Below are 20,279 nucleotides of genomic sequence, written 5' to 3' on the forward strand. Positions count from 1 at the left end.
ATATTTTTACATGACTACCAGTCTTCAACTGGTATAAAGAGTTATGCCATGAATGTTTTCCTATGAGTTTCCGTAACAGCTTTCTGAGAAGACTGGTCTGTGTCTCCTCTGGAGAGAAGGAGTCAACCCTTCCCCGTGTGTTTGTGAGTGACAGATTCACATGCAACAACACAATGAATTTAGGTCTCTTTGAGATCAAGCCTTCCATGTTGTGATGAACACAGGAGGTTCCATCTAAATATGAGGAGGAACTTCTTTACTTTGAGGGTGGCAGAGCACTGGAACAGGCTGCCCAGAGTGGATGTGGAGTCGCCATCCCTGGAGACATTCAAAACCCACCTGGATGCTGTCCTGTGCAACCTGCTCTAGGTGATCCTACTCTGTTAGGGGGTTGGACTAGGTGATCTTCAGAGATCCCTTCCAACCCTTGTCATTCTGTGATTCTGTGAATCTTCAGCAAGGGCTATAACACATGCAGGAATGGGGGCTTTACTTTAAGAGATAGGGGACTGTGGGTAACATTCGTAATTCCAGTTTGATGCCCTGATTACAAGGAGGTTGGTGAATAAAATTATCTGACTTCTCTAAAATTTCTCCAAAATTCCTCCTAAGATGTGTTCTGCAGCACAGGTTCATAGAAAGCAAGAAGCAGTTATATTTTTTAATTATCAAATATTATTCATATTTATATACCCTGAAGTTTACCAGTCCTGAATTCATTGTTTTAGTCTTTTCATTATAGGTCTTTTAGGGAAGATGACTTCAATACACAGCACAGAAAATCAGGGGAGGATCATGTCACTGTCTGTGTGAAATCTAAACGGAGCATTTTTCAGTTCAACTTTGGTGTTTAAAAGCTCAATTATACAGTCTGTATTTAAACAGTATTCCTTTCTTGTAACATTCATACCTGCAAATTCTTCTGAAGAAGACGTAAAAATTAAAGCTGGTAAGGCACAAGATCTACAATGCTCCTTAAAATTTGTGTAAAGGAAAACATACTTTACCCCAGCAGTTCGAAGGAAATACAGAAGTGATTGCGAAAGTAGAAATATTCCTTCATGTGGATGATATTGTGAGTATCATCTTTGTCCTTCTTCAGGAGAGCATCAAGGATTTTCACTTCTATCAAAGCCTGGCTGTGAAATCTGAAATATCACATGACATAGTATTGCAACACAATCTTACTGTAAACTCAACATGTGGGACAATGATTTAAAATTTACCATTCACCCCTGTTAAATACTACAACTTTGATTCTTTTGTTGTTTTCTAGTCTAAATATACTGGCCTTACATAACACTTAAGAGTAGTTATTTTGACTTGTCTGAAAATATGTTTTAATGAAAAAGTTTCAAATGAGCATCCAGAGTAAAATCCTAGTGCTTTCAAAGTCCACAGGAATGCTTCCGTTTACTTGAACAGGGCTGTATTTCACACCTACCACAGTAAGAGAGTCAGCTTTGAAGATCGTCTTTACATTTGGTGTTCACAGAGGGGGAAAACTGAACAGCAATTCTGTTGCTGATGCCAACAGCATCATTCTGATCTGATTCATAGACTGGTTCAAGCTAAACTCAACTAAAAATTTGTAACCAGTCACATAACAGGTAGAGGTTGCTTAGGACAATAGTGTAGAATTTTTCATGTTAAAATGAGCGATTTGAGCCTCCCAACATATTCTTGTGGCTTTAGAGTCTTGGTGGGAGAATGTAGGCTCTCAGCTTTCAGTCATGCAGGCCAGGTTACCTGAGCTCTGTATTAACTGTGTCACAGATACAGAGACCTCCTTGTAAGTCTGGAAAAAATGTGCCTGCCTTCATAGACTGTGTCTCCACTGGGTCCAGGCCAGTTCTGAGTCCCTGACCCCACCTTTCCTCACTCTGTCTCACTGTGTTTAATGAAAGCCTGATGTACAGGGGGTTTGATTTTGCTTTGTTCACATTATGCCAGACTGTCACTGCCTATAGAACAAAAAGCTGATTGTACTCATTTAAAGTCAACAGATGTCTCACCTTTTCTTATTCCTTATTATTTTCAATGCCACTAATTCATTGGTTTTATGATCCAAGCATTTAGCGACCTGCCCAAATGACCCTTTCCCAATGACCTCCAACACTTCATATCGGTATGCAATATGGTCATGTAAAACCTTTGAAAGAAAACGAATAGTTCAGATTCAAATAATACAACAAAGATCAGGCTCTAAAGTTCATGTGTGTGAGAGTTTACTGTCTATGAAAGAAGCTGGACTGTCAGCAAGTGAAGTCTACATTAAACAGGGGTGAGAGAAAATAACAAGTGCGTGCTTCATTAATCCACCTACCTTGCATCAGTCCTGAATGAGATGCAAAGTGGGTCTCTCTTTAGGATTCTCTTCTGAGCTTTAAAGTGATTGGTACTGATGTTTTCACTATGTGAATATTTATCTTCTAGAAACAACATTTATCTCACATAGATCATTTAAGAGTTGGCAGACAGTCACTACAAATTTGAGCTGAAAATGAATACCACAATTTTTCCACTTACCTTTAAGTAGGAACCATGCTCATCATCGTAACAATTATTATTCTGAGTTTCAGGCAAACCTTCAATCTTTTTAGCTTCCAGCCCAAGAAACCATAGCTCTGTATAATTGAAAATTTCTTTTTGCTCATAGACTGTTAAGTAGTTTCTAAAACTTTTCAAGGCTTCTAAATCAGAAAACAAGAATATAAAACCAAAAATCAATAAAATGTCAGAAACCTGATGGCAAATTGCTTTTACAATGGAACGTTTTACAGTAGAGCATGCCACTCTGAGCAGGAGGTTGAGTAGCTGACTATTAGAGGTCCCCTTCAACCAACATTTCTATGATTCTACAATGTTGACATTTTGCACAAATTTATGTTTCCTTCTTCTTTTTCTGACTTACAGTATTATGTTCAATGAAGCATTCATAATCTGTCAGCAAGACTTTTAAGAGAGCTTAGGCAAATTTGATTCTGAGCAAAGTTAGGGACCTAGATGTTTTTGAAAATCCCATCTGTCATCTATGTGCTTCAGCAAGCTTCATAGCTTACATTAAAAAAAAATATGCTTTTATTGGTTTGATTGTGATATTTATAAAACGGCAGTATGCTGTAGTTAACCAAAGCTTTCAAGTGCTTGTTTTTCTGATAGAAACTGTCAAGTTCAGATGCATGAGGTTAGGAATTAAATGAAGCCCAAATCTGCTGTTGTCCTAGTTCTGATTCTTTCTGCACAGAAATATTTCAGCTACCCTAACACCTCCACTTACATCATTTAAATTTAGATAAATAATCAGACGGTAGCATCACAAATCAACCTGTTCTCTAGGCATGTATGTGGGTGTTTTGTTAAACAGTGGCAGATCTTCATCCACTAATGAAGGGATGCTAAATCATTTAAAGGAAAAGGCCACTACTTTTTTTTTCCTAGAATCCTTCTAAAAATGGATTAAATCTGCAAGAAACTTTCTAGATCTCAGAACTCCCAAAATGCAATTTAGCCCACATAGATAAAATATGACACAAGCTACAAGCAAGTGGGAAAAGTGTTTTATCACAGTAGTAGAATATTGCTGTCGCCTACGTGACCTGTCATCTTAGACAAATATGCATTATTTTGTATAATGCATACTTCTCTCATTTATATATTTGTGTTAGTCTGTTCATTCTCCTGTTGCATACATCCCCAAACAGCATTTTTAGAAATCACTGAGCTCATCCATATTCCTGTCCTCCAAAATGTTTTTTAAATATTTCAGTGACCATTTAGCATGGGACCTCTGGCACAGAGTATCCTGACTGCATACACTCCTCATGTGTGTGGGCAGCCTGTCACTCCAGTCTTTTTAGCATGTTCTGTTTTATTCTACCTGAAGCTGTCATAGGCAGCTTGACACTGATGCTGGTGCTTTCCAGTTCTGACGGTTTTGTCTGGGCTCTGGTATCGCTTTCAGGAAGCCTGTCTGGAAGGTTAAATTGGGAAAAATTGGCTTGAGTTCTGCTTTCCTGCCAAGCAGAAAAAAGAAAAAAAAATATTGTTTTCAGATATTTTCATGAACATTCTGTTGATCTGCAATTATACAAATATGTACAAAAATATATTTTAAAATGCTACATTCCCAAAGACAAAGCTGCAAGATATTTAGTCTGGATTTGTTCAGTGATCTCTGTGTCAATTTTGTGCTGAGACCGAACAAGTATGCTTGGCGACTAGAACGCCCTACCTATCCAGAGAGCAAATTCTGCAATATCACTAGAAGCTATTGCACTATGGGAAGATAAATCTCTAAGTAAGAGAAGGAAGTTCATCTTCCAGGTTCATTCAATACAGGGGCTCTCACTTTCTATAAATGCTACAAACTGCCATGGTTTGATTAAGTTGCAGTAACTCTCATGAACTAGTACAGAGGGTAGGAAAGATAGTAAAATAGGCATTATTCGTCTCAGATTTCAATGTGGGCACATCCACTGGAGAGCTGTGCTAGAATCCTTGAAATTGCTTGTGCAGCCCACAGAACTGCAGGGACACCAGCTTGGGTCCACACACATACACATTTACATCAGAAACATCAAGACTGGTATGAATGGGCCTGTGTGGGTGCAGAAGTACTAGAAGGAAGAAATTGCAAGGATATACAGATGCCACCTATATCAGCAGATGATCAAGTTTCCAGCACATGCAGATTCTCAGGGCTCCCAGAATGGGAAAACAAAGGATAGACTACAAAATCAAGCCATGAAGAGATGATGGAGTGTTGGAGATAAAAGAGCACCAGATCCTTAAGGAGACAGAAGACAGTGTGCTCTGGGATAAGGATGTAACGTGTGGGAGCCCAGGCCATGTTCTCCTCAGTCTCTTCATTAGGGGGAAAAGACTGAGCTGGAGATGATGCATTCAGTGGATCAATCCTGGCGGAAGCTAGAGAAGGCTATGGTTTCTATGAACACAGGATGAGGAACAAGAACTGCTAGGCAGAGACAGGATCCATCTGATGAAGGAGGGCAAGAGTGTCTGCAGAGAGCTTTGCTAACTTAGTGAAGTGGGGTTTTGCTTACGTACAGCAGGGAAGAGTCATCATAACCGCATATTAGGTGACCCTGATATACATGGGGTAACTCAATCGCTTCAGTATCTGCTGAAGTGGCAAAAGCATTCTTGGGGATTTCTGGGCTGTGTTCTTAAAGCAGGTGATCTGAGATGCACTGATGGATCTGTTACTCACATACAAGGAACAATTGGTTGAGGATGTGAAGGTCAAGGAAAGGGCAGCTTTGGCTGCAGTGACCGTGTGATTGTGGAGTTTAAAATCCTCAGAGAAGTGAGACAAGCAGAATTACAAACCCTGGTCTTCAGGAAAGCACCTTTTGGCTTGTTCAGGGATCTTCTTATCGTAAATCCATGGAAGACTGTCCTGGAGGGCAAAGGGAATCAGGAGAGCTCATTGATCTTGAAAGTCAATCTCCTTAAAGCACAAGAATAGTCCATTCTAACATGCAGAAAGCTGAACAAACATTGTTGAAGGCCAGTATGGATGAAAAAGGGAACTTCTAACCAGGCGCAAACACAGTAAGGTGCACAAAAAAGATAGACACAGGGATGGGCTATCTGGGCTACATGCAAGAGACACTACCTGAACATGCATGCATGTTTGGGAAAGACAAACCTGAGCTGGAATTGCAGCTAGCAAGGGATGCAAAAGTCAGTAAGAACAGTTTCTATAAGTACATTACCAGCAAAAAAGGAAGGCTAAGGGAAATGTGAACCCACTGCCCAGTGGAAAAGAACAAGGTACACAATGCTTTTCATTGGTAAGTTTTGCCCTCAAGCCTCTCAAGTCCCTGAGTCTCGAAGTAACATTTGTGTAAAGGAGCATTACCTGCAGTAGAGGAAGGTAATTAGGGACCACTTAAGTAGCTGGACTTACCCAAGTCTGCAGGACCAGATGGGATGCACTTGAGGGTGTAGAAGCAGCTGGCCAATGTCATTGCAAGGAAGGTTTCTATCATCTTTCAAAGTCAATGGCAATCAGGAGCAGTTCCTGATCATTTGGAAAAGGCAAACATCACACCTACCTTCAAAAAGGGCAAGAAGAAGGCTTCAGCGAACTACAGGCTGGTTAGCCTTACCTCAGTCCCTGGGAGGGCTATGGAACAATTCCTCTTGGAAAATATTTCCAACCAAATGAAAGACAAGAAGTAGATTTGGAATAGTCAGTAAGAATTTGCCAACATAAACTGTGAGCAAATGATGTCTGAACAACTTGATTGCCTTCTCTGATGAAGTGATTGGCTTGGCCAATGACAGAAAAGCAATGGACATCATATCCTTCGACTTCAACAAGGCCTGTGACGCTGTCTCCCATGGTATGCTTGAAGCCCAAAGAGTGTGATATGAACTTGACAAATGGATCACAATGTGAGTGGAAAATTGGCTGGGTGGTCAAGTTCTGTGGTCAAGGACTGTGATCAGTGACAACTGGTTACTGGTGACATCCCTCAGGGATCAATACTAAGGCCAGTACACTTTAGTGTCTTTATTAATGATCTGGACAATGGATGAGTTCACCCTTTCCAGTCTGCCGACCACAGCAGGGCTGCTGTCCAAAGGGACTTCACCAGGCTAGAAAAATGTGCTATGTGTATCTTCTAAAGTTGAACGAAGATAAATGGTAAGTCCTGCACCTGGAACAGCATATAGCCAGTAGGACAGGCTGGGGAAAAACTGAAAGGATGCAGCTTTGCAGGGAAGGGCCTGACAACAACTTGAACATGAGGTAGTAGTATGCCCCCATAGCAAAGAAGGCCAAAGACACCTCAGGTTGTATTAGCAAGAGGATAGCCAGCTGGGTGGGAGAAGTGATCTCTCCCTCTATTCAACATTTGTGAGACCGCGCTGGGAGTACTGTGTCTGGTCTGTGATTTCCCAATAGAGGAAAGACATTGACCAACTGGAACGAATTCAGGAGAGAGGTCAGGGGGTGGTCAGGAGCCTGGAGGACATGATGTCCAATGAGAGGCTGCAGGAAACACATTTGGTGACCCTGCAGAAGAGGAAGCTTCAGGACTGATCTTACTGCTGTCTAGTTATTGAAGGGATGCTACAGAGAAAGCAAAGCCAGACTGTTCTCAGAGGTGCATGAATCTAGGACAAGATGGGTATGTTGCTAATGGATGCAACTTGCAACACAGGAAATGCTGGTTAGATATTAGGAGAAACACTTTTTGCCACGAGAGAGGTTCACTGTTACAACAGGCAACCTGAGAAGATGTGGACTCTCCAACCTTTGAGATATTCGGAACCCACCTGGACAAGGCCCTGAGCAACCTGCTCCAAGTTTGCTCTGCTTGTAGAGGGAGGCTGGGCTAGATGTTTTCAAGACGTCCCTTCCAACCTAAATTATTCCTTAATTTATTTATAATTTCTTATCCCTTGAAAAAGTCCTGATGACTCACAGAGGTGGGACAGGATGAAGACATAAAAGATCAGTCTCATTGTCAGATGGGTACAAAAGCCATATTCAATAACCAGCACGTGGTTGTCAAGACAAGAGGAACCCAGGGGACATGATATGGGCCAACCAGTGGGCAATCCTAGTCGACCATGTCCTTGCAAGAAGTCCCGGCTGGTACTGCTTGGATACATACATCTTGGTGCTTGTGAGTTTGGAGTTAAGAATACATTAGTGCAAGTGAAAATGGGTTTGTTTCAAAGTGAAAACATCTTCCCATACTTGTCTCTAACCTTGCTACTTCTTTTGCAATATTAACTGCTACAAAAGCAGGGCGATCAGGTATGAGAGGCACACTTGACCAGATAAAGTACAGGTCTGTGTTGACACAGATCAGTCCTACTGCTATTCTGCTGAGCCTCAGCCTGAGAACTCCACTCTACCCATTCCAATACACACTCCCTCAATTCAGCAATGCTGTGTTATTTCTAAGGAAGGGTAAACAAAGAAGGTCTCCAAAACAGACAGCACATAATCATGCTTTCTAGATTGAAATGTTTATTGTCCTCTGACATTTCTAAGCCAAGCAAAAGGCTTTCTTACATGTGTTTACACAGCTTCTTATAGAAGTCTATAAATGAAATTTAAAAACCAAAACTTAACTCTCTAAAACATTTGGCTCCAATCTTTTCACAAAAAATAAAATGGAGGGAAGGTTCATTTTCAGATGCAAAGCTTAATCATTGGCTTTTGTAGGACTCGAATGCAGGTTTGATTTATGAAGGCCACAGAATTAATCTTTAAAGAAAATTTAAATTATTTTGGAAACTAATCCCTTCTACCTCATCATTCACGCTATTTTGCATCTTGTAGCTTCGCCCAACGATACACACCCTCCTAACCAAATCAACTAACCAGTAGTAATAGCAAGCTGCCAATTTTAAAGTCAAACTGTTTGAGAAGTCTCTTGACTTCCCGAACAAAATGCTTTATGTGAGGACTTCCAGTGCAAGAGATCTGAAAACATTTCATTTCAGAGCCCTATAGAACCTGTCAAATCTCTCAATAAAGACACTCCATTGAAGCAGAAGAAAGATGAAAAAGGGAGTGATCAGAGTAGTGGTGGTGAGTAGTGCAGGTCCCTGATTTGTTGCGGATGGAAGCAGAAAAGGAAGAATACAGACAGGGGATGGACGCAGGATTTGGGGAAAAATTGAGAAAGAAGGAAAGCCAAAAGTGACGATGACTTCAAAAACTTCCTGTGATATTATGTGTCCATTAAAATGTCTGAAGATACACACAACCATGCTGGTTAGTAATCTGTCTATTTGACTGTAGTTCTTCCTTTTGTTCCCTCTTTAATTATGACTGAAAACAGAAACCGCTGGAAATTCTGATACTAAATTATCTCCCTTTTCCCACACACAAACACACTTGTGACACTTTGCCACTGACAGTCTTAGCAGTACTTAGAAGCTGGTTAACCAGGCACACACAAGATGTCTGAGAGCTTTGTAACTCACCTGAAGAGAGGGGAGGACATTCTGCAAGCTATTTGTTATCTGAGGCAGGCTGCTTTCAACAGGGAGAGGATTTGCAGTGTCTGCAACCAAACCATGCTTTGCTTGACCTTCCAGATGTGGGAGGGAAAGAACACCGGGACTGACTTTCTAAATAGAAAGCATAGGTAAGTACTACATTATAATCTAGCAAGCAATTCTGTGTAACACCTTCGAAAACCAGGGTGATTTAAAACCTTGGAAAATGTGTATGGTTCTCTTCTGACACCTAACGGTGAAGGTGAAACGAGCACATACCCTCCGTCAGCTCCCACTTATACTAATGGGCAGGAGGAGTTTGTCCAGGCAACAGGGCAGCCTCGCACATTTTGGGTCATGAAAGTTTTCCCACAAGAACACCTCCACCCAGCATCAGAGTGGAGACTGCTTCAGCTGGAAAAGGTAGATGGGCTTGGAAACTAAACAACCAGTCCAGGCAGCAGGACTTCTTTAAGAGGGGAGAATAAAGCATTCATAGGGTAATAAGTAGGCATGAGTTGTAAATGGCAGGCAACATCATTAGTTATTCCCAGTGTAATTGGGACTGGACTGCTGCCAAACACCAGGGGTGGAGACAAGGGGCAACAGGAGCAAGCTGGAGCACAGGAGGTTCCATATTAACATAAGGAAAAACTTTTTCACTGTGGGGGTGACAGAGCACTGGAACAGGCTGCCCGAAGAGGTTGTGGAGTCTCCTTCTCTGGAGACATTCAAAACCCGCCTGGATACATTCCTGTGTGACCTACTCTAGGTGGTCCTGTTCTGGCAGGGGGGATGGACTAGATGATCTTTTGAGGTCCCTTCCAACCCCTAACATCCTGTGATTCTGTGTGGAGACAGTGGGAGGGTCTTCTCTGCACTGGTTTCTCAATATTTCCTTCCCCATCATTTGCCATGGAGTTCACTTCGACTAGGCCACTTTGTCGCTCTCCTCATTAGTGAGGAAAACGCAGGCTCTGTGCAAACTTTACTGAAAAAATAAATGCTTATACTAATTTGAAAACTCCAGGATTATTAGTCCTTCCTTTAGACTTCTCCCATTTGTTATTTGCAAAACATTTCTATATCACTCATTCCTTAAATTCAGTCATTTAAGGATGCGGTTATATGAATGTTAGGATTTCTAATATTCTTGATATCTAAAGTGAGAGAAATCACACTCTTAGTGAAGAACATTTTCAAGGTAGACTATTTCTTTGCCAAATAATAAAAAGATTATTTGAAATAGATCTGAAATAGATCAACTATGCACTATCAAATGCAGAACAAAGTCCAGAGAGTTAAGGGTACAACCCTTATAAGCCTGTGAAATTTTTGTCATTGAGGAAGGATAGAAACATATTTGTCAAACTTTTGGCAACAAAGGAGAGATTTGATATTTTCCCAAAAAGCAAAGAAACAAAGCTCTCGATCCAACCAACTTGAATTAATAGGTTTTCTTTTCCAATACTGTGGAAAAGTCTTTAAAACCTTAGAACTAAGATTCCAGTGAACTTGACATGAAAGCTTCAAGAAACAAAAGAGGCTAGGCAGAAGAAAGTCCTCAAATGCTACTGAACAGCTAGCAAAACCAAAATACCAGCAGGCACTTGCAACAGTCGTACAGCTACAGCGGAAATGGAAGAAGGCAGAGAATAAAGGACTTCCCTTTGCTCAGATTCATTTATTATAAGGGGTCTCTTAGAAAACAAGCATTCAGATATTTTTAAAGTCAGCTGAAGAGTCACATACCTGATGGAAGACTCTGTTAGATCCCAGATGATCTCTCTCTTGAACAAGTTGAGACTGAGAATATGCATCTACACGGGAAGACTGCAAACATGAAATGCTGCTTTAACAGAAATTATTCTGGAAGAAAAAATCCTGAAATCTCTGTATTGTTTCTGTGTTTCTTTCCATTGTGGCAGTGTCTGTGCCAACACAGTGTGTGAGAGAGGACCACAAAAGCTGCTGAAAACGTGCTATGATCTAGCAATTCCTCTCCCAGTCAAACAACTGTTTTGTGGGCAGGTGCAGAGACAGCTTGCTTTGCCTATTATGCCTCTCAGCATGCTCGATATGCCCATGTGGTCAGTGGAGGGGAAGGGGGGGCCTTTGCCTTCCCTAAATATGTGCTCAAAAGCTGATAGTCTGCTTGGAAGAGCTCACTGCCCCACAAGGTAGGTTGTGAGCTCATCCATTGTTAATAGCAACATTAAACTGATTGAACTTGTGGTATAGATTTTATAAAACCAAAAATCCATGTCTAAACTTACTGAGATATAGAAAAAAATCCATTGGTTCCAATGGACAAATAATATTAGCAACAAATGCAAAAAGAGAAACACGGGGAAAGTGCTATGCAGCTCATAATTTTTAAGATTTTGCTGGTGCTTCTAGCAGATTTTTATAAAGATAAACATGATAAGTAGTACTGTACATTTCTGTCCAACAACAGACTGCAGTGAATTGCAGAAATCTTTATGATAATTTGGTTACTGCAAACTCCATGGCTAAAGCAGCTTGGAGCTCTGCTCTATAGGCTGGTGTGAATCCCAATGGGTTTGGTCAAAAGTGCTCTCTGGTCCCTGGGCTCTGAGACACAATGTGATTCCACTCATAGTCAAAAAATTCATCTTTATCCAAGTAGACACATCAGTTCTGCTATAGAAGTTCTGAAGTTGTAGAACAGCCATATTTTCTCTAGAAGCAGAGGAACTTGGAGTGGGGAACTTTAACTTAGAGTTTCAAAATAACAAATTTGCAGCCAAAATTATCTTATGAATGTGAACTGCAGATTAAAAATAAAGCAGCATGGTGTTCTTCTTTGTCTATTTTGAAGCCAGGGCTTCCATGGCCTGTACCTGTCACACAGTCTTAAATGGGCAGAGCACCTGCTGATGATAAAGTGTCTGCTCTTTGCAATGACTTTTAGCCTATCCAGTGCCAGGGGATCACTTTTTAGTGGCCTTTGTCATGGACTTCAGTTATGACTGCACACTGGAGGAGTAAAAGGTGTCTGCACACTGGAGGAGTATGCTTAATGTGTTTTGTACTGGCTAGTGCTTGTAAAAAAACATTTGCCATGCTGCAGCCCAGCTGTGCTGAAAGGGCTTCTGTCTGAGCCTGAAAGAAGGTACAACTCAGATTAGACTGCTGCATCTGTGCCAATATTTTGCATATATATATAGGAGCTGTAGGGGGTGAGGGGTGCTTGTGTACAAGCTGATCCATGCACATACGGCGATCTCGATATATCCAGGACACATTGGCATTGCTACAAAGGTGCAGATCAAGCTGAAGACACATGTACAATGGCTCTGACACATCCTGCTTTGTAAGTATGGAATAGGTGCTCAGAGAGGCTCTGGGATCTCCATCCTTGGAGATGAGGTTAGATTTGAGACCTCTAGAAGACACCTCTAAACTAAATATGAAGATAAAAATCTGTGTACAAATCTGCCTGATCACATGAAGGAAATGCTGCCCTTTGGTGTGCAGGTTTGATTGCCTTACTGTCAACCACAAAGACATCACTAAAGCTGAGCAGATGAGCTAGAAATTGTCCTTTGGACAAATGTGCCATTTAGTGTCCATGGCAGGTCTTTTCTGTTTTTATTTGAAAAGTTGGGAGAAAAAAACCCACAAATAAATAAGTCCTTTTGCAAGCTTAAAGGGTAAACTTCAGATTCAGAACAAGATGAGAACAGCAGCTCTGGGTTTAGCCTTATTATGCTAGTTGGGTACAGTTTGAGAGGAAAGGTCATAGATATCTATGGAGCAGAGGAGAATATTAGGAAAGAGAAGGGAATGAAGATCTGTCTTTGCACGACATAGTAATTCCCATCTTTGGAACTGCAGATCAGCTGTCCAGGTGTAAGGGACTATGTACTGTAAATCCAGAACCACCACAACAAATGCCCCCAGAAGAGGACCACTGGATTACTGCATCCTACATATGAATGTCCTAGAGCATGATATACTTTGCCTAGTGCACCAGACATCCTTGTGGTCACTGTCCTTCAGTAGGAATTTGCATAGATGATCTATGGAAAACCCAGTGCCAGATTATTTTTACAGACAAACATTTCACATGCAAACTATGTATCCTGCATTTTAAGGGAGAATCACATTTGTTATGAAGGTGAGTCTGGGATCCACATTCATAACTCTGGTAGGTACATCAACTGATCTCTTAATAAGACTATTAATTTTAGGCATGTTACACTTCTTCCCACACTTCATCTATACTTTACTCCCAGCTAGCTTTATTTTTCAGTTTCTAGAGCTGATGAAAACATCGCATTCCATTTAAAGACAGTTTGTTAACCACTTTTCTAAATACATGTCAATATAAAGCCAGGATTTTAGCGAGAAACAGCTATCACTGAAAACCAAAGAAACAGTGGACTTCACATACCTGTACAGGCCGCAGAGTCTTCACTCTAAAATGGCATTTTATTCCTTAGCAATACTTTTAAAAGGCTATGCAGTGATGTCTATATTACTAAATACAAATTGCAAAATATATTGTATTTACTAATAGAGCATGAACAATTCACAAAATGTCTTTAAAACTCAGCAAGAGCTAAGGAAGCAGGAATGCACTCTACAGAAAAACTGCGGCAGCTGTTACTATTCCACTCCATTTCACTCCTTGCTGTCCTACCTCTAGAGCACTCAGCCTGTCCTACAGCTCCAATACTGCGCTCCTGGCTATCCTACCTCTAGAGCACTCAGCCTGTCCTACAGCTCCAATACTGCACTTCAATCCCAAACTATCATCTCCTGCTATTCTAGCCCTTCAAATCATGTATTACTTTGCTAATTCCAATTATCACTCAATAAACAGAACAATGGCTTCATTCTCTAGTCTGCAGTCATAAGGAGTTTTAGGTACTGACCACACAGCATTTTGCAAAATCAGAAATTGTGACACATTTGCGTAATTCCTAAAATGTCAGCCTATTTTTTCAGTACATGATTGACCATAAAAATCAGAAATGCATTAAAATTTCAGAAATCATTAAATACACAACTATATAAAATATAGACTCCATTGTCTCCTCATTTAAACGGGTGCTTTCTTCTTTCTGTCTTCAAAACAGAATAAAGCCTGTAGAATGCATAGACAGAATGCAATGTAGGTGTTAAATCATGCACTATATTAAAAAGCCATAGCAAATGCACTCTCACTCAAAATACAGTAGGAACATAAACATTTTCCCCACCTTGTCAACTATTTCTGTCAGCATAACTGCAAGAGCCGTTAACTGCAGGACAGAGGTTGTTTATTCCATTCGGCGAATGCATTTCAGGAAGCCCACCTTCATCTAGTCAGAGCATAGCAGGATCAGTTTCATACACAGTACCCTGATCAGAAAAAAATGGATAATGCTTCTGCTTGGCTTCAGATTTAAATTTTTATCCCAGAAATATGCCAGTGACTATTAGCTGCTCTAGTATTCTTTTGGTGGCCATCTGTTCCCTTTCTCAGCCTCCTTCTAGCCAAATATAATTTTCCATATTTATCATGGCAAGTCAGTAATAAGAAAGACAAATATAACAGGATTGGCTGTTCTCCTTGCTGTCTCAGTCTGTTCTTTCTCACTGAGCTCAGTGCTTGTGAAATCAAAAAACATTTGAACTTGTATTTTTTCAAAATTTATCACACTGACCTTGCTATACAGTGAGTAAAATCTATTCATCAAGACTGCCAGCCTGGAAAATTAAAATTAATTAATACCTCAAGGGTTGATTTTGCATTGGACATTATGTGTCATTTGCTGAGGACCAAACTCTGGCACCTTGGTCTGTGGTTCTTGCTGGCATCGGTGCAGAGCTGCTCTGCCCCGTGAGATAACGAGGCTCTCATGATGCTGTGCATAGTGAGACAGAGCTCAGCTGCCATCCTGTCTTTCCTTTTCCTCTTTTGAGTGCTGTGCATGTGTGACGGAGGCGTCCCTAACCCCCCACATGTTAGGGGAATATCTAAAACTGAAAATAAAAGGTACTCTCCTCCTTCATACGGCCAAGGAATGGCATGTTCCCTGCTGGTCTTAAATCTGTCAACAACTCAGAATAGTTTTACTTTCACTCAGAAACCAGGGTTTTCAAAGAAGAAATACATGCTCACCCACAGAAGCTACTCTAGAAGGCTGCCACTTTTACTGATGCTCCTGGAATGAGCACCACTTTTCACAGTGTGGTCAAAGGACAAAGCTGTTCTTCTGCATTCATGGTGGTCCACGCAATGCGCTTGCCTAATATAATTGCTGAGGTGCACTACCCTAAAAGGCACATCATTCACATTTCCATCTCTCCCACTTTTCCATTCTTCCAAGCTTGGAAACTCTTTAGTCAACAAATCCTCCCCACTATTACACCTCACATACAAGAGAAACTTCTCATTCTTTAGCCAAATAACCACACAGACTGTCATGCAGCAGGGCAGGTTCAGCCCTAGGAATGCATGGAGATGCCGTGTGCTAGAAAACAAATTAAACATCACAAACACACAGTAAGCATATTTAAGTTAAGTCACTCCCACACAAACATATACAGACAAACAGGCACGTGTGAGCACATACACCTAGTTACGCTCCAATTCTTCTCTCTTACAGGTACATCAAGCATTTCTGAGTAATTTCACCAAGGTTCACAACAACGGATTTAACTAATGTAGTGTGTGGCATATATTCTAACTGTGAAAATATAGATTTGTGATACTGGAAATTATTGGTGCAGTCCACTGTTGATATCACATTTATGTACTACAGAGATGGGGAAGTACTGTGATCACTACTGGCACTCGCTAATAGCACGCAGTGTTCTTCTTTCAACCAGCTGTGCTAGGTATATGAGGTGAGGTTCATGACAGAAAGCAGCACACTGCATTCTGTCTAGTTTCTTTATAGTACTACCATTCTTATTATTAGAAGATTTCTAACACAGCTTTACGTAGCTCCACAACCTTCTGCGACCTACCGTACCATCTCAGGTTTTGACTTAATTGAGAAACTATTAACATTCTCAGGATAGCTTACATAGGAAGGAGTGAAGAACAGATCTGGTCATGCGTTCAGCTGTCCCCCGTTAAGAAGAATTCCCTCTACTTCATTTTCTTTTATTTATTTCCATTCCACGTAATGCTTTCTGTTCTCCTCATATTTTATGGCATTCTTGTAAGCATATTCAAATTTGCTGTGCTAAGTCATGCAGGAATAAAAACATTTTTTAGCATGATTCTTTTCTCATATCTGAAAAGGACCAACTAATTTTTGATGACACAAGAGACTATATAAAGTTTTCTCTGACATTCTCAACAATCCTCTCAAAGCAAGAGAAACCTGCCTGGCTTACTACTAAGTTTCAGTCATGACACACTGGAGTGAAAAACGGGACATAAAATGTTTCATCTATAAATTAAAAAGAAATTCTGCTAAGTTTGAAGGGAGTATTTATGGTCTTTGTAACTCGTTATTAAGTAAATACTCATTTCAGAAAGACAGGTAATTAAAGGAGCTAAGTGCAATGATAGATATATTCCTCGTGGGTGTGATCACTGGCTATGATTGTCATGTGGTCAAAACCTTACTGACAAAGTTGTTAAGTTTGGCAACATCTCTGTTATGTAGAATAGTATTAGAGGTAAATGAAATTAAAGAACTTCCCCTGCAAAGGAACAGGCATTCTGGAGTGGGAAGAGCATTCATCCCATCTTAGCCTAAATGTTCAAGGTAAACCACTTTTCAAGTCTGCTGGAAATAGAAAAGCCAGTCGCACAATTTCTGAATTTTTTAGAATGTATCTTCCACAGAAGAGTGCAGAAGCTTGGGATATGATAAAGTCAAGTTTCTAACATTTCAATCATTTGCTAGGAAGTTGTCTCTTTAATGTTTATTAACAATTCCTATCATGGTTAGGATCTGCTCTTTCTCCTAGCAAACAAGAAAAACAAATTACTAACGCTGTTCAGTTCTAAAAGGGTTCAAAAGCTAGATAAGAATCATGAATGCAATTTTACATAGGAGGAAATTAAGGCATTGTGTAGCTAAGGACATAATTACCATAACCTTGGGAGATAATTCTTAACGTGTGAACAATGGTCCACGACTCAATTCAAATAGAATTTGGGTACATGGGGATTTTCCAAACAGCTGTTTGCCTGTATGAAGACACCAGGACCCTAGCATCATCATAATTTCAAACAAAGGGCAGCCTAGAAATCAGTGCTCAAACAGGTTTCTCTGAAGCATCAATCTGTTCTTAGGACTATTTCAAGAACAGAAAGTATGGTTATTCCTGGACTCACAAACTGAAGAGGAATCACATGAGAAGCAGGAATTGGACATGGACCAGATAAGCTGTTTTAAATCAAGTGGGGTGCACAGACGAAATGTAGCTCTAGATATGTTGAAAAGTTATAGGCAAAAAAAAGTTGATAGGCAAATAAGATCATTATCATGCTGGGAAAGAATTTTTAGCTTTCCTATCAAGCCCTGAAAGCCTTGCAAGATCTTCTTTTCAAGAAACAGCTCCAGCTGTTTCTACCAAGGTCAAACTTGGGAAACGCCTGCATCACCCGTGCGATGACTGGGAGTGGAAGCTGGAGAGGCTAGTCCAGAATAATCAAGGCCTCTCAGTACTTCTGTAGTTCATAACTACACTTACTAAATACCTTCCCAAATGCCACTGACATCAGACATTTACCTGTGCATTCAGATATACTTCCTAAATCGTGCCACCCGGGGAGGAAAACCAGGCATCATTTTACAACTTTATTACTTCAGAGTGGTTATGATAGTATAAAATTAGTAGCATGTCAAAGCATGACCCCTCACACTGATTTTCCTGTAGAAGGTCGGTTTAAACAAAACGATCAAATGTTAGGTTTAAACTTAGAAACATGCATATTTTAAAAGGCAGATTTTTTTATTTCAGATCAATGCAGCTCAATGGGATTTCTATAGAGCATCCTTTTTCTCCAAAATAAAACATAGACCAGCTGTCTACAATATACATATATTTTTAACAAACTACAAAGCCTCTCACATAAATCTAAAGGTCAATCTGAAGTATTTTGCAGAGCCTTAGCTACTCTGGGATTCTAAACTTAATTATTTGCTTACCATTTATGCAGAAACCTATAAGATAATCCTGTAACTTAAAAATGTAAACAGTGCTTAACTTTGCAGCATTAATAATGTTAATGTTCTCATTAAAAATTGTCATCTTAATTCCACTTCTCCAAATAAATTTAAATTATGATTAATCCAATAAAAATATCATATGGAATTGATGGTAGATGGTACAACTGATCAAACTGTCTTCTTTCTGTTTTCTAACACTTATTTACCATTCCTCACAACAGGTATGTCATAACCTAATACAAACATTTGTACATCGAACAATAAAAACAAATGTCAACCACTATTACCTTAGGCTGGATTCTTCTACTTCTTCTCATTGGTAAACAAGAGTTACTGAGGAAGTTGAAATCACAGCAGCTCTCGCTGCTTCTTTCTTTCCCCATAATGACAAAGTTCCATGTTTTAAATCTGTCTCCATTAAATTGTTCTCCTTGTAATTTAAACCTGACTCTATTGCTCATTTAATCCAATCCAGTCACAGAGGTGCCCCTCTAAGAATAATAGCATGGGCTGATCGACGGTTTTTATGGGTGAGCTGGCTGGAATCAAATCACATGTTGTTTTACCACAGTTCCACAGCATTGATACAGACCAAATAATACCAAACTGAACTGCAAATAGTAGCATATTTGCTGACGTGCTATGAAATCTTTGAGGACTTAGCGCAAGCACAACATGTTCGTCAATTAGGCTCAGCATGATTGCAAAACCATCCCTTGAGGCAACACAAGGTGCATCATTTGCTTTCCTTTTCTTTCTTCTATTTTTTTTCTTTTTCAGAGACAGAGCCATAGCTTTAGCTCTCCTTCTATCAACACAAACTGCCTAATGAAGGTAATTCAAAGGTAATTCAGAGCTTTACTGAGAATCCAAAGAGTGACCCTAAGCATTTCACTCTCAGCATCCTCTTAGCCCTCAAAACTACTTGCAATCTTGGAATGACTGTTTCTAGGTAGTCCGTTCTCTGATGAAATTTTAACTCTCTATGTGCCCTGACAGCCTTTTAGATATTCCATCAGCAAAGCAAATGCTTGCAGAAGGAGCAGCCTTAGCTTGGAATATTAAGGGAACAGACTTCAGTGACCTTTTATTCAACATGCAGTAAGCTATTTTTGTACTCCTGACAGGCTCTGTGGGGAATAGCTAACACTTAGTCTCAATTCATTATTTTCTTTACTTTTCTTGTGAGAATAATAAAGCAATTCATGTTTCATAAAAAGCAGAAAAATGCAGACACAATCTTTGTCAAAGTGAAAGAAAGATTTAAAAAAGGAGAAGAGCAACAGAAGCCTTATTGTAATAAAGCCATAGTGAGTTTGGAATTATAAAAATAGAAATCTCCAAATCTGTTTTTTGGAAAAGACTGAATTGATACCTGCTAAATTTCTTGTATTTTTAATGTTAAAAAATTATTTTACAAACAATTATATTATTTGATCCTTATTTCAAAATGTTCTCATGCAATGAAAGATTGAGGACCACAGACACATTGAAACTACATTCTCTCATTATTCAATTTTTATTTCCTTTGGAAATTTGAAAAAAAAATGGAGGGAAAGAAAGAGAAGGATGAGAAAAAAGGGAGTTGGATGACAAAACATAAATGCCAAGAAATCAAATCCCTAAACTGTTTTAATAAAAAATAAAATAAAATAAAATCTGAAGACCATATCTTTTCTTACAAAACAAATAGAATCTCAAAGCTCGATAAAGATTTTGGAGAATCAGCAAAGAGCATGTTTCACATGGCAGGAGTTGCAGCAATAAGATAATAAATGGAAGGGCTTGCACTATAAAGTCTGTAAGGAACAGATCCTTCCTTTGCCTTCATATCCTTCTCCGATTCACATCAGCAAAGTGTTCTTGTTGCAAATCTGCAGTGGGTAAGAAAAACTTATCTACACACAGTCAAATAAGTAGAGACGTCCTTTAATAATGATGCGCTCTGGGGACATGGGATCCTTCCCAAAGATATCCACCGGCACATTGCAATCAACAGATCTTTAAATATTAAATTCATACATATTCAGTCTGTACAATACATATTTAATTTAATCCTCTTGATAACTGGTTCTTCTTTTCTCGCTTCTGATGCAAATTGGCGCGCAGCCTCAATCATAGTCTTCTATT

General features: G+C 39.8%; 1 protein-coding gene across 2 annotated transcripts in view; it reads right to left on the bottom strand.

The window, feature by feature from the left end:
• DYRK4 (dual specificity tyrosine phosphorylation regulated kinase 4) overlaps positions 1-18,532 on the bottom strand; it is a 30,834-nt gene extending 12,302 nt beyond the window's left edge. Inside the window, exons 1-7 of one of the 2 annotated variants that reach the window (XM_086465639.1) lie at positions 18,437-18,532; positions 10,750-10,830; positions 8,983-9,129; positions 3,881-4,016; positions 2,530-2,693; positions 2,016-2,152; positions 1,008-1,148 (exon numbers count right to left, since the gene is read on the bottom strand). In XM_086465639.1, coding sequence (XP_086321765.1) covers positions 1,008-1,148; positions 2,016-2,152; positions 2,530-2,693; positions 3,881-4,016; positions 8,983-9,129; positions 10,750-10,830; positions 18,437-18,532 — 902 coding nt within the window. Of the gene's footprint in view, positions 1-1,007; positions 1,149-2,015; positions 2,153-2,529; positions 2,694-3,880; positions 4,017-8,982; positions 9,130-10,749; positions 10,831-14,228; positions 14,253-18,436 lie in introns of those variants that run through there. The other variant, XM_009954895.2, reaches the window with a different exon arrangement.
• Positions 18,533-20,279: the final 1,747 nt, after the last annotated feature.

The sequence above is a fragment of the Leptosomus discolor genome, chromosome 1, assembly GCF_034619465.1.
Source record: "Leptosomus discolor isolate bLepDis1 chromosome 1, bLepDis1.hap2, whole genome shotgun sequence".
NCBI classification, from domain to species: Eukaryota; Metazoa; Chordata; class Aves; order Leptosomiformes; family Leptosomidae; genus Leptosomus; species Leptosomus discolor.